The 13,501-nt window shown below is 53.8% G+C and overlaps 1 protein-coding gene across 7 annotated transcripts in view; it reads right to left on the bottom strand.

Moving 5' to 3' along the window:
• Positions 1-13,501, bottom strand: part of DLGAP4 (DLG associated protein 4) — a 69,205-nt gene that overhangs the window by 36,705 nt on the left and 18,999 nt on the right. For all 7 annotated transcript variants that reach the window (XR_012326282.1, XM_033839134.2, XM_073792956.1 and 4 more), the window contains one exon: positions 661-1,022. Coding sequence is in view for 6 of the 7 variants with exons in the window: in XM_033839134.2 (XP_033695025.1) it covers positions 661-1,022 (362 nt within the window). In the remaining variant the exon portion in view is untranslated. The remainder of the gene's footprint in view (positions 1-660; positions 1,023-13,501) is intronic.

The raw sequence follows: 13,501 nt of genomic DNA, 5'->3' as shown, positions 1-13,501 counted from the left end.
AAGGGTCTGCTAGCTTTGGCCACTTGGTCCCGGGGAATTATCTGCCTGGATCCTTTCTCACAGAGGGATGCACCGGGACCGACATCCCACTTCTCAATTTGACATGGGCCTGGCACCTCAAGCAACCTACCTGTCCCCAAGGCCCGAGAGGGCTCTGGGCAAAGTTCCCCTTGAGCAACCCCCAAGGCTCCAGGGCCCTGAGTCCTGGGTCCCTGGCCCTCGGCGTCTACGCTCCACGCTGCTCCCACCGCCAGGCGGGGCTGTGGCCTCCGCACCGGAGCTGACCTTGGATCAGAGAACTGTTAGGCCAGTCCCGCCTCCCACGCGTCAGCTGCCAGGGCAAAGGGTGGAGTGAACAGACAGACAGTGGACAGGCAAACAGTGGACAGGAGATGGCTGGCTGAGTGTAACTACATTCACTGGGACAACCCATCGTTGGAGCAGGGACACCTGCCCACAGCTGCAGAGCCCGCAGCATGTTTGGGCGAACGTGAGGAAGACGTGACTATGGGTGGAATTTGGTCTGGCCACTTGGGGCCGACCTCCCAAAATAGACAAACCACCTTTGCCCAAGAGACCTAGTGGGCCTCCACCAGATGTAATTACACGCAGGCAGGTGCACGGCGTGGGCCGAGGACAGAGTGCGAAAGGGGCCCCTACTTGTATTCCTATAGATGACAGTTTCCTTTTGGGAATGGCCTCAGGGTGGGATTCGGAGCTGGTCAGCGTCCCTTGTTCGCTCTTCAAAGCTGCATGTTTTGGGGGTGGCTCAGGGGCCTCGGGGGCTGGGGTGACTCCGCCCCGTGTCACACTGGGCGGTCGGGTACTGCTGTCCAGGCTGTCCGACGAGTTGCTCAGGCCGGACTGGCTCGTCACTTCGCTCTTGTGGTCCTGGCTGTCCAGGTAGGTGTCCTGGGCAGACTCGGTGCTGCTCTGGACCGTGACGGAGATGAACGGCTTCGATGTGGTGCGTGGAGGGACCGGTGGCGGGGTCTTCTTATACGCCACTAGGCATGATGAACCTGCAGATGGGTGAGAGGAGGGCAGGGGAGAAGGTGAGGCCCCAGCCCTCTCGAGCCCCTTTCAGGGCTGAGGCCCTACCTGACCCGACCCTAGCTCTGGCCTCAGTGAGGATTTCTGGAGCAGAATGGGGGTCAGACACAGCAATGACCAAGACAGACAGACACAGGCCCTGCCCACCTTCATGCTGAGCCAAGGCCAAGTCTAGTGGGGGATGCCCACATGGACCAAACACACCCTTCACCTGAGTCCCCCACAAAGGTCTTATCCATCCGGGGCATGGGCTGGATGGTGACAGCAGAGTGACAGTCAGGACAGCTGAGGAATGGTTAACCTCACTTGTCCTCAAGCTCACCGAGAGACCTACCACTCCCCTGCCCAGGTCTTTTCCTCCTACCCTACCTTCCCTCCACCCTTGTTTCCTGTGCCTGGATGCCCTCTCCCTGTCTGGTCAGAGACCAACACATCCTTCAGGGCTCAGCTACCCTTCCCCACATCTTGCCATTCCCACCCCACCCCTCACCTTGTTATGTGAAAACCCCACACACCAGTCTACCTCCCCCAAGACTCCATCACGCCCGGTCAGACTCTCTGTTCTCCACCAAGATTCAGGGAACCAGGACCCGCCATAGGTGGGAGTTGGTGTCTCAGAGTCCCATTCTGAATCTGGCCCAGGGCTGGCCCACAGCTGGCTTCGTAAACGCTGAACTTTTTGTTCTGAAACAGGAGGTGCTTTTCAAACAGCAGTAGCTACTTGCTGTGAGGGGCTGGGTCACATCCAGTGGCTTTTCTCAGCATCTTAACTCCAACTGCCCTTTCCCCAGTGAGGACTGAAATGAGCCTCTCCCCGGGTGAGGCCCGGGCCAGAAGAGGAGCCAGAGGAGTGGCTTTAAGCCTTGCCTTCAAGGGACTGCCAATCACGGTGATGGTGATGGCTCAATGGAAACCCTCAAAATGAGGCCCAGTGCCACAGGGGCAGTGACAAGGCACAGCAGAATCCATTCATCTGCTCCTGTGAGATATCACTACTCAAACATCAGAATGACCAAAATAAAAACCGGTGACAACACCAAATGTTGGCGAGGATGTGGAAAACGAATCACTCATTCACGGCTGGTGGGAGTATACAATGATAAAACCATGGAAAAGTAAACATGCAATTACCATACAACCCAACAAGTGCACCTTGGGCATTTATCCCATAGAAATGATAACACATTCACAAAAAGCTTATACAGGACTGTTCATGGCAGCTTAATTTGATATAGGCCAAAGTGGAAACAAGCTCACTGAGAGACCTACCACTCAATGGCTGAATGGCTGTGGTGCGCCCAGACCACCACTCAGAAACAAAAAGAAATGAACCACTGATACAAGCAACTACTTGGATGAATCTCAAGTGAATTACGCCGAGGGAAAAAGCAATCTCAAAAAGTTACAAACCACATGATTCTATTTATAAAGCATTCTTGAAATGACCTAATTATAGAGATGGTAACAGATTAGTGGTTGGTGGGGAGACTAGGGGGAGAGAGTGATGGGGAGGCTGGAGGGACTTGGTTATACAGGGGCGACAGGGAGGACCCCAGTGTGTGCAAAGTGATGGGAGTTCTATATCTTGACTGTGGTGGTGGATTCATGAACCTACACATGCAGTGAAACTGTATCAAACTAAAAAACCACAAGGTGATACAAGTGAAAATGGTGAAATCTGAGTAAGATTGGTGGGTTGTACCTATGTCAATATTCGGGTTATGATAATTATACTACAGTTTTGCAAGATTTTTCCATTGAGGGAAACTGGGTAAAGGGTACACAGGATCCCTCTGTATTATTTCCTACAACTGTATGTAAATTATATACAATTACCTAACAATAGAAAATGTAATATAAAAAGCCCATCCATCTGTCTGTTCACCTGATAGTCGTGTATTAAGCCAGGCCCTGTACTGGGGTCCAGGAAAGCTAGGAGCCCCCATCAGCAGAGAAACAGCCGTGACACAACTACTTCAACAGCAATAGAGGCCACAGTAGAAAAGCCCAGGAGCTGGGAGCCGTGTCTTGTGCTTGACCTAGTCTAGGTGACTAAGTGCTCTGGGAGCTCAGAGCCAAGAGCACTGTTCCTCCTCTGTTCAAAATTTCCCAGTTCTGCTCAGGGATCCCCCCAGACAGACACACCCACAGTCTCTGACTCCCCAACCCAAGAAGGGTGGTGCAGGGGCAGGAGGCGGGGCTTCGGTCTGCGGGAGAAGGACCCTCCAGGGCCCTGCCCCGTGGAAAGGGACAGGCCTGCTCTGGAAGATGAGCTCCTGTGTTCAGCTGGTTGTAAGGCACAGGCTGACAGCCGAAAGCTGGGCCGCTTACTGAGCTGTGCTCAGCAGTTTTATGGCTTTGTAATTTACACCTCACGGTGACTCTGTGAGGTGGGGATATGATTATGCCCATTTTAAAGATGTGGCACACGAGGCTCAGAAAGTTAGATAACTTGCCCAGAGTTGCCAACAGCAAGTGACAACCACATCTGTTCGGCTGCACAGCCCACCACACTCCACTCCCCGGGCCTCAGGCTGCCCCCCTTTGCTGGGCTGGGGCTGCAGGTGTCTGAGGCTTTCACTGACCACTCTGCCCCTCAGCATCCTGCTGGACTCTGGAGCCAGTGTGCAGGGGCACATCCAAGCTGAGGCCTGACAGCTGGAGGAGGAGGGGCCTAGACTAAAGGCAGAGGCCTGGCTTCCAGGCCCCGACAATGCCTCACCGAAGTCCCTGTCCCCCAGTGAACTTTTTAGTACCTTTATCTGTTCAGTGGGGGTGGAGGAGTTCTAACAGCACACTGTATTCACATAGCCCTTGACTAACTCACAGCATTTTCCCATTTATGCTCTCATTTAAGGGTAAGTATGGAGGCTCCCCTCACTGTGACTGAAAGGGAGACTCCTGCTAGGAATCCCTCCTCCCCATTGCCTGAAATTCTACCATTTGAGAGTCATTCCTTTGGTAGTGAGGATCCAAAAGCCAGAAGGCAGCAGAGAACCAGACAAGCCTGAGTTCAGACCCCAGCTCTGTCATATACCAGTTGCGTGGCCACAGGGAGTGATTACATAGGCTACATCACAGAGGTCAAGGCTCAGACAGCACAGTGCTGGCATGGCTCTGACTAGTTTCTGGTACAGAGGGAGACAGGCCTGGAGGACAGGGGGTGAGCCAAAATTTCACCACTCCCCAGACACTGGTGGGGAGGCTGGACTGGTTCCCTGACCAGCCAGGGGCAGTCTCCCCCAAGAACTGGACACGTAGAGAAGCCCATTGAAGCCCATGACCACCAGAGCCCAGCAGAGACATGACTCATTGGGGATTTCAGGATTTGTTTGTTTGTTTGGCCTAAATATCCCAAGAAAGCTTCAGTGGAGTCTTCTGCCCCAGATTAGAAAAGCGAAGCCCTAATCTGCTCAAAATGTTTAAGGGGGGGAATATGCCCCTAAAGAGGGTGGCAGTGAGCATGAGGACCCAGAACTGGGCTCTAAGCCTGGCGGAGGCCGTGTGACCCCAGTCAGGGTCCTTGTCCCCACCTGTGGTGGGGCTAACACTGGCCTGGAGGAGTCAGTCTGTGCAGGGACCTGCCCCACCCAGGAGATAATGGGACTGTCCAAGGGTCTGGACAGAGGACTGACCCTCCAGCCTCTGTCTCAGGCCTCTGTGTAGGCCAGAGTCCTGCTGACGCAGCCACTCATTAGAGAGAAAGTGAACTAGAGGGAGGCCAGGCCAGATGGCCAGATGTGAAAGAAGAAAAAGTGAACTCATCTTGGATTCTCTCTGTCTCCTGGGGCACAGGTGACAGCCAGACAAGTGGTGTGACTAATGGAGAGGATTTCGGGGCATCTCTCAGCTGTGAGCACTGTCCCCGCCCCCAGGGCAGGGGGATGGGGCCCGAATCTACAGGACAGCTCTCATTTCACAGGCGTGAAATGCCAAGAAACACAGGCCAACACCTCCCCCAGCCCCTTCCAACGTGGCGATCCAGGCAGTCCGTGTTCCTCACGCCCATCACACTTCCTCCCACCTCGGGGCCTTTACACAAGCTGTTCTTTCTGCCTGGAAGGCTTCTCTCAGCACCTCACATGTTTCAAGTGTCACTTCCTCTAGGAGGCCTCCCCTGACTGCTCCCTGCTCTCCCATCACTCAGGATCTCCATCAGCGCGCCCATCACATTTGGCATCAGCTCAGCGAGGCATTCACTTGCTGATGGTTACAGGCCTGAGGCGGCTGGGGGCTCTGTCTGTCTTGGCACAGCAGGTCGTGTCCCGGGCCCCAGGTAATATCTCAAGCATAGAAAGCTCTCAATAAATATTTGTTGAATAAGAAGAAGAACCTCATCATCGCTACAAAAACCCCTCGGTTGCCAAAAATCAAGATTTAGCCATAGTGAAGGCTCCCAACACTTTAGAACCCAAGGTTCTAGTCCCATCTCAAATTTGGAGCCCTTTCTGTTTGGTCCCACCCACCCATCCTACAGCCTCACCTCCTGCCCTCCCACCCGCTCAGCATGCCCCTTCCAGCTTCACAGAACCCACACCCCCTTCACAAACACACCACACTCTTCAGACGCCAAAGCCTTTGCACGTGCACCGTTTCTGCCAGAACCCCTCTGCACATCCTTCATGCTTCCCGTCCTCCGGCCAGTCCCTCCACTCTCAGCCCTTTCTGGCCCAGGCAGAGTCCGACCCTCTCCTCTGGAGCACTCAGGGCTGTGGCCAGGTCTCCGACTGAGCGTGTGTCCCATGCGGGTCAGCAGCCGGTCCCCAGTCCAGAGGGTGCACAACCATCATTTGCCAATTAAACCTTAGAGGGAAGCAAGTGCCCCCGAGACCCAAGATGTTGGCCCGGCCAGGATGTAACTGCGGTCCTCCCTGCCCTGGGGAGATATTCTATGTGCCACAATTTACACCAAAATGGCATATGGGTCCAACTCTGTGTCCACTCTTGGAAAACTTTCAGATTTGCCCAGGAAGCTTGGGGGTGAACATCACTCCAGGGTGACTGTCTCCTCCAGCTGGTCCTTGTGCATATTTTTAAAGATCCTGAGTGACACATCACTGAGACACAGCATTGTCTGCACACTGCACAGCTGTGCCCGGGGGCCGCATGCTTCCCTGCCCTCACCTTGGCCATGCCGGTCCATCACGCCAAGGCTCAGACAGAAGCTGGTTGTGTGATGCCACCTGCCCCCGGCCCCAGACATCCAGCCCAGCCTCCCTGCCCCACTGTGCACAAGTCCTTGCTTCTTCTAAGTAGAAGCTCCCTTTGTCTCATTTCCGCCTTCTGCCCTAGATTTTATCCTGCAAACTCTATTTTTCAGGTCAGAATGAATTTGTTTCCACATCTTGTTTTTTTAATGTCAAGGTGTATAAGATGGCCAATCAGAGCTTCAGGTGCTCAGAGTACTGGCTGTGGCTCCATTTCCCCAGCAGCCCCAGCATGACAGCCTCCTGCAAGTGCCTTGGAGGCCCAGCCTAGTCCTCACGTCTGCTGGCTCCCAAGGGCCCGAGCTTGGCAGGGGTGCTGAAGGAGAAGCGGCCTAAACAGTGTAGGAGCCATGGCTGCAGGCTTTACATAAGAGGCAGCGGACCCATGCAAGACCCCACGTGAATGGAGCTGGCCTCAGAGCCAGAACCCCCTAAACTCCTTTGCCGACTCTGCCCGGCTTGTCGGAGGAAGGGCTGAGAGCCTGTAAGAGCCCTCCTTCTCTCACCCGACAAGTAACCTGTCAAACCGCGCAGCTGAATCGGGGAGCTCACTCGTGTGCTACGGTTAAAGCAGGACTCACGGCTCCCGCCCACCTAGCCTCAAATTCCTCCCTCCTTCCCTGTTTCCTCCCTCAAAGCAGGGGAAGCTGGGAGAGAATTCCAAGGAGCTAAGTCAGGATCGGGGACAGACTGACCTCTCAGAGCCACTTTCCTGCCGATGGCCCACGTGCCCTCTACTTTCCCCCTCTGCCAGCCTGGAAACCACCTCCCTCACTGTACCTTAAGAGTAACAACATCAAACTTCAATTTCAAACGCCAGCAAGAGAGACTGGCAGCACCTCTTACCCCAGCATCCTCCTGGGGCTCCTCCCCACTGCCCACAACCAGGGGCTCCCTACCTGCCTCCCCATCCTTCCCTTCTCCCCCCCTCTAGAGCCAGCTTCCCCTAGACGCCCCACACCACCGCTCCCTGGCCCCTCACCCTCCTATCTTACCTTTGCTGTCCCTCTTCCACCCTGGCCAATGGGCCACTTGAGGAATCCAATCACGCCACTGCTTTGAAACCTTCCGATGGTGCCACCGCCCACCCAGTGGAAGTGGAACAAGCCCTTCAGTGGGGGCACTCAGGGCTTCCAGAATCTGTACCTGCCTCAGACCCCAAAGTCCACAGGAGCCAAGAGGTTACAAAGGTGTCTGGGAAAGACGAAGCCACAAAGCTTAGGGAATCCGGCCACACCCTTGGAGCCCTGCCCAGAAGGGGTGCACTCAGGATGCCCTCCTGTTGGTATCAGTGCCAAAGTTAACAGTGCTACTGAGCAAGCACGCCATCTACACTCAGTCCTCATTCCTCATGCTTCTGTATCTGCGAATTTGCCTACTTGCTAAGACTCATACTCGCGGGGCTTTTTTTGCAGCCACTTGCAGACTTGAGCAGAACCTGAAAATCTGAGTTTCCCAACACACAGGTTCCCAGCTGAGGCTGAACAAGGCAACACTGCCTTCTTGTTTCAGCTCATACTGTAAACAAGCACCCTTTTCCTGGTCTATTTAGTGCTGTGCTTTCACATTTTTAAGTGTTTTTTTGTTGGTGGTGATTTCTCTGCTTGAAATGGCCCCCAAGTATAGTGCTGAAGTGTTGCCCAATGTTCCTAAGTGCAAGAAGGTTGTGATGTGCTTTATGGAGAAAACACGTGTGTCAGATAAGTTTTGCTCAGGCTTGAGTTACAGTGCTTAGATCAGTGTTAATAAATCAACAATATATTAAATAAGGTATCTTGGTGGTTTGTGCTGGTAGCGGGTAGAAACGCAGGGACTCTGCATTTCCCATAGGAGGAATGGTTCAGTATTCACTAATTCAGTGTTTGTGAGACATTGCGGATGTAAGCACCATGAATAATGAGAATGGATTGTACTTTGGCCAAATGAACCCTCAGAACAGGTATGTGAGGTAGGTTTCTCACTGCCCTGTTTTCCAGGTGAGGCTCAGAGAGGTGGGGAGACTCGCCCAAGCTCACCTTCTAGCCAGGCAGTGTTGGGGCCAGGGATTGAACCCAGGCTGCCTGAAGCCTGACCCCTACCCTATGCCCCGCCCACTGTGCCAACTCTGTAAGGGTCATGTAGAGGCAACAGCCTTGAACATGTTAACTGTTTCACCCAGAAAATGGGGTGTGACTCCCAATGTGCTCTGAGTAGAATTCAAAGAGATGGCAGACATGAAGATGTTTGTAATCCTGGGGTGGCCCCTATGATTCCACTTACCACGGTTTCTCGATGAAGGAGAGAGTGATCACCTTTTGGGGGACAGCTGAGGACCTTTCTGGAAGACATGAAGGTTGACTGGGTCCGGCAGGATGGACCAGAGTCACTGAGGGGCAAGGAGATGCAGGGCTTTCAGGTGGAGGGATGCTCCGAGCAAAGGAGCGGGGCAGCACAGCCCAAGGTGTGGGAAGACAGATTTGAGCAGGGCATGGCTCGGCAAAGTGGCATTTAGGTAATTTAGCTGGTGAAGGGAAGCCAGGGAGGCCTGAGAGAGGGCTGCCTCTTCTCGGACAGGGTCCATGGCTTCCTGGGGCTGCTTGGACACCAGGAACGGTGGTATCTTCTTCCTGCCCACAGCATCCCTCACAAAGTCCCTCCAAACTGGCCTGCAGTCAGAGGATTTACAGCACGTGGACCTGACTGCAGCTGGAAGGGCGCATTGCCTCCTTTCTCAATAGCCCGGCACACCAGGCAGCTCTGTGTGAGGTGCCAAGGCCATCTCAAGCTCAGTGTGTCCAGAATGAATCTGAGCCTCTCCTCCCCGCCGTCAGCCTTGCTCTTCTAAAGAGGGGACCCCCACGCACGCACTCCATCACACACTCCAGAAGCCTGGGGAGTCCTGCCCCGTGCTTCCCAGGCCTCCCCCATCTGTAACGCTTTGCCCTTCCCCCACAAAAGCACATGTCACAGAGCCGGGCTTCTCTCTACCCCACCACCCTGGTCTAGGTTTCCACTTTCTACCCTCTGGCCTCCCTGCTTTGTCGGTGATCCAACTCACCCACAATCACTCTCCAGAAAGCAGCCTGAGGAGTTTTTTTAAAGTACAAATTGGATTAATTCTTCCCATTTCTAAAGCTTTTCAAAGGCTCCCCACTCCATGAAGTTGCCCACCTTGGCCTACTACAGGCACTGCCCCCTTCTCCAGCCTCAGTTCCTGCACTTTTCCCTTGTTGATTCCATTCCAGTCACACTGCTATTCCTCAAACACTCCAAGCATGCGCCGACCTCAGGGCCTTTGAACCTGCTGTTTCCCTGTCTGAGATGATCCCCACCCCAACCTCTGCACACCTACTCCTTCCCATCCTGCTCTCATCTCTGCTTCCCACTCAGGTCTCGGCTCAGGGGTCATGTCCTCAATGAGGGCCTCCCAGACCACCCTGTCTAAAGTTGCTGTTCTTCCTTTGAGGATCCTGTTTATTTCATCAAGCACTGATCAACTTACTGGTTCACTTGTCTTTTGTCTCTCTCCCCTACCAGACAGAGATCCTGAGTATCTAATATAGATTCCTGAGGGTGGGGACCCTGAATACCTTATAGAATTAAGATGCTTTCCCAGCACCAGGCCCGATACATGGCTGGGCTCAGTAAGTATTTACTGAATTAATGAACAACCCCCTATTTGACAGTTGGGTAGACTGACGCTCAGGGAAGAATGATTTACTCCTGACTCTGAGTCGGAACCTAATGGCCAGTGCTGTGGGAGGTAAAGCTTGGAGCAGCTCTGCTTGAAGTTCGGCAATGAAGCTGTGGGAACGAGAGCTCAATAAACCCTAAGCACTGGGCATCAGAAACAACTTGAAAAATAACCACTTCTGAAAGGCGGCAGAGAAAGAAAGCAAGCAGTGCTTCCGGCAACATCTTCCAGGCAAGGCATATCATATGTACAGATTTAAAAGAATCATGACTGAGTGAGTCCTGGGCCAGGTACTACTTTATTCCAGACACAGGCCTGGGAGGGGAGATAATCATCACTGATGTTTTATAGATGAGAGAACAGGCTTTTAGCTTTTAACAGTGGCCGTGCTCTGTGAGGCTGTGGTCGACTGTGTACCTTGCACAGGGTCTAATCCCTTCTGGGCCTTCGTTTTTCCAGCTAAGTGGGTTGGCCTTGAATGGGCGTCACAAGTTTAAACGTCTACAGGAGACCAAGCATGTAACCCCTCTGGCCCACAGCTGTCATGTGGAGACCTGGGTGAGAGAAGCCAGAAATCTGGCCTTAAAAATAAATAAATAAAACCTCTAAATTTAAAAGTGGAGTTAGTTAATTCTTTTTAAAATGGAGTTAGTCAATTCTAAGTTTTAAAAAACACTGGGCAGGTACGTGCCTGCCTGCTAACGTGGCCCATGGCACACAGGTTTGTGACTGCTGGAACAGCTGTCCTCAGGCCTCCTTGCTCCTTCTGGAGCTCCAGCCCCTCTCCCCCTGCTCCCCAGGAAGCCGGTCCACTAGAACCTCCCCCTTGGAAAGGCAGGAGACCCTTGGGAACCTTGAAATCGAGGCAGCAGGAGGCCCTTCTGGTGGTGTCTCAGGTCTGTTGGGCAAAAGCAGAGAAGCCCCTTCTGGTCGGCAGGCCAGTTCTGCTTGCAGGCTCTTGGCACCAGGGCACAGGTGGCGGGAGAGCCCCATCCAGAGCACAGATGGCCGCCCCCCTTCATGGGCCTGGAGCAGCTGCCTGAGAGGGACCAGCTTGGTTGCTGGGACAACACCCTTCGCCCCCTCCAGAGACAGCTGCTCCTTAGAAGCCCTGTTCACACACCAGTTGGGGTCAAAGGTATGAGGTGGCTCTGTCCTGACACGTTCAGGCCAGAGGTGCTGGAGGACAGGGTTAAGCAATGCCCTCCAGGTGGACCCACAGTTCAGGTCAGCTGATTCTCTGAGGACAGGAAGCTGCCGGTCAGGAGCCTTCACAAGCTCCCGGGCATCTCCCCTGCCTGAGGGCTGGCCGTGAACTGGCCTAGCATGAAAAGCTTTAACTGTATTGGCTCATCAACTCTTCACCAGGCCTATCACTCCCACTTCAAAGAGGAAAAAAGTGAGGCCCAGAGAGAAGTGAACAGCCCCAGGTCACACAGCCAGGATTTGCGCTCAGGCTTTCTGATTCCAGAGCCAGCACTTGTAGCTGCTGCTTCACCACACTGACCAGGGCTGGAGTTAGGTGCACTTAGCAGGGCCTGGCTGAGATTCTGGCCAGGCCAGTTCCCCAGTCAGGACCCTAATCTTGGGTCCTCACGCAGGGTTTGGCGATATCCTCTGAGTGGGTTAGATGGTGGCTGCCTCTGGCTCTGCTGGCCATGGGGTCAGAGGCCTGGTGCCCCTGGACCAGAACCCCAGCATGTGGAAGAAAAAGGCGGCCTGCTCTGCCTGTGATTACTGCCACCCACAGCCCTTCCTCAGGTCCTTCTCTTCTGGATGTGCAGTCCTGGACACTCTGACCCTCCACCAGAAACACCAGAACCCCTGACGTGGTTTCCCAGTCACTCAGGACTTCCCCAGTTTGGCTAAATCTCACTACAGCCTCAAGGCAGAGCCCAAAGAGGTGAGGCCACTCATCCCAGGTCACACAGCTGGCTGATGGGGTACTGGGACTGGAACGAGGATGTGAAAACCTCCAAATTCTAGGGTCCGAGGACATAGTAATTCCAGTGACTTTCAAACCAGGTTCTGGGGGCCCTCAAGAGGGCCTGGGGAGGCTTTTTGACTCCCACCCCCCACCAGGGCCCTCAGAGCACCTCCATTTTCTTTTTTTCCTCCATATGGTATTTTGGGATCCACCGGACTAATTCAACCTCCTCATAGTACAAATGAGGAAACTGAGGATCAGAAAGGCAAATGCACTCCCTGAGGATCAGGTGGCAGAGCAGGGACCTTGCCTGGGGCTCTGAGTGTGGGTGTGTTCCCTCTGCCCACCTGACTCCCAGCCTGGAGACCACCAGCTCTAGGCATTCAGGGAGGCACCCACGTGTGGCTGAGCCCCACCTCCTCCAGCCCCTGACCAGGGGACCCCAGACGGCATGCTGTTTCTCAAAAAACATTTCCACGAATACTGCGACCGTATCCAGTAAGCAACCTGTCAGGCAACATTCACCCCTCACCGCCCGTTCTGTGCTGGAATCTGCGGCAAATGTCCTTTTATTTATCCCCAGAGACCTGCCGGCAGAGTTGGCTCTGCTGGCAGCTCTGCTGAGGCCCCTATCCTACCCCTCGGGATACCTTACTACCACCACCCCTGGGAGTCCAAACTTGAAAGAGACACCAGCTTCCAAGCAGCAGTTCCTGAATCATGATTTTCTCATACATTAAAGCTATAAACACTAGTAGGGAGTGCTGATGAGGAGAAGATGGCCAGAGTTACAGGGCTGCTATGGTGGTTCCAGTCCAAGACAAAAACTTGATGTGTACAGCCCCTGTCTGGCCTGGTGGAGGAGTCGGGGGTGGAGAATCCAAGATTTGACTTTTCAAATACTGGCTCTAGCACGTGGACCTTGTTGTGGTCTTTCCAAAGCCCTAAGGTCCCAGGAGCCCAGCCTGGGAAGCACTACTTAGAAGAAAGAGCCTCAAAAACCACCCTCACTTCTGGAGGGCTGATGTCAAACCCTAGTAATGGGTCACAAAAGCCTGGCTTTTTACAAGCTGTCACAGGGGCCCACATCCAGTGTGCAAAGCCAGACACTGCCAGGCCCTGTGCACCTCGATTGCTGGCCTCTTTCATTGTTCTGAATGACCAAGCGGATCCCAGAATAGAAAGACGGTGTTAACAGGCTCATTCACTGTGCCTGCAGTGACAGGTGGCATATCGGGTGTCAGAACCCGGAGCCAAGAACCCTGGGCGGCCAAGAGATGGTTTGAAATGAACAGAGCAGAAGTGAATGGGGAAAACCGTGAGTTCAGCTCAGGTCAGCCCAGGCCAGGTCGCCTTCCCTGGTGCCAGGCCTGGGGACAGGGACAAGGGCCCAGTTCTCAGAGCTTATATTAAGATTTTGAGTTCAGGACCCCAACTTGGACAATTACACAGAAAACAGACATGTGGGAAAATGTCTTAGCGACTCTAGTTGATCACAGGACACGGTCTGAGGCTACACTGACAGAGAAGGTGCAGGACCAGGGAGGGGGCAGCCCCACTGAACTCTGGATAATGTTGTGGGTACTGTTGGCGATTCTGGACAAGGGACACTGACAAACTGGAGCCCGATGAGAAGGGGGC

Source organism: Tursiops truncatus, chromosome 15 (assembly GCF_011762595.2).
Source record: "Tursiops truncatus isolate mTurTru1 chromosome 15, mTurTru1.mat.Y, whole genome shotgun sequence".
NCBI classification, from domain to species: domain Eukaryota; kingdom Metazoa; phylum Chordata; class Mammalia; order Artiodactyla; family Delphinidae; genus Tursiops; species Tursiops truncatus.
This window is presented reverse-complemented; position numbering and strand designations above follow the sequence as displayed.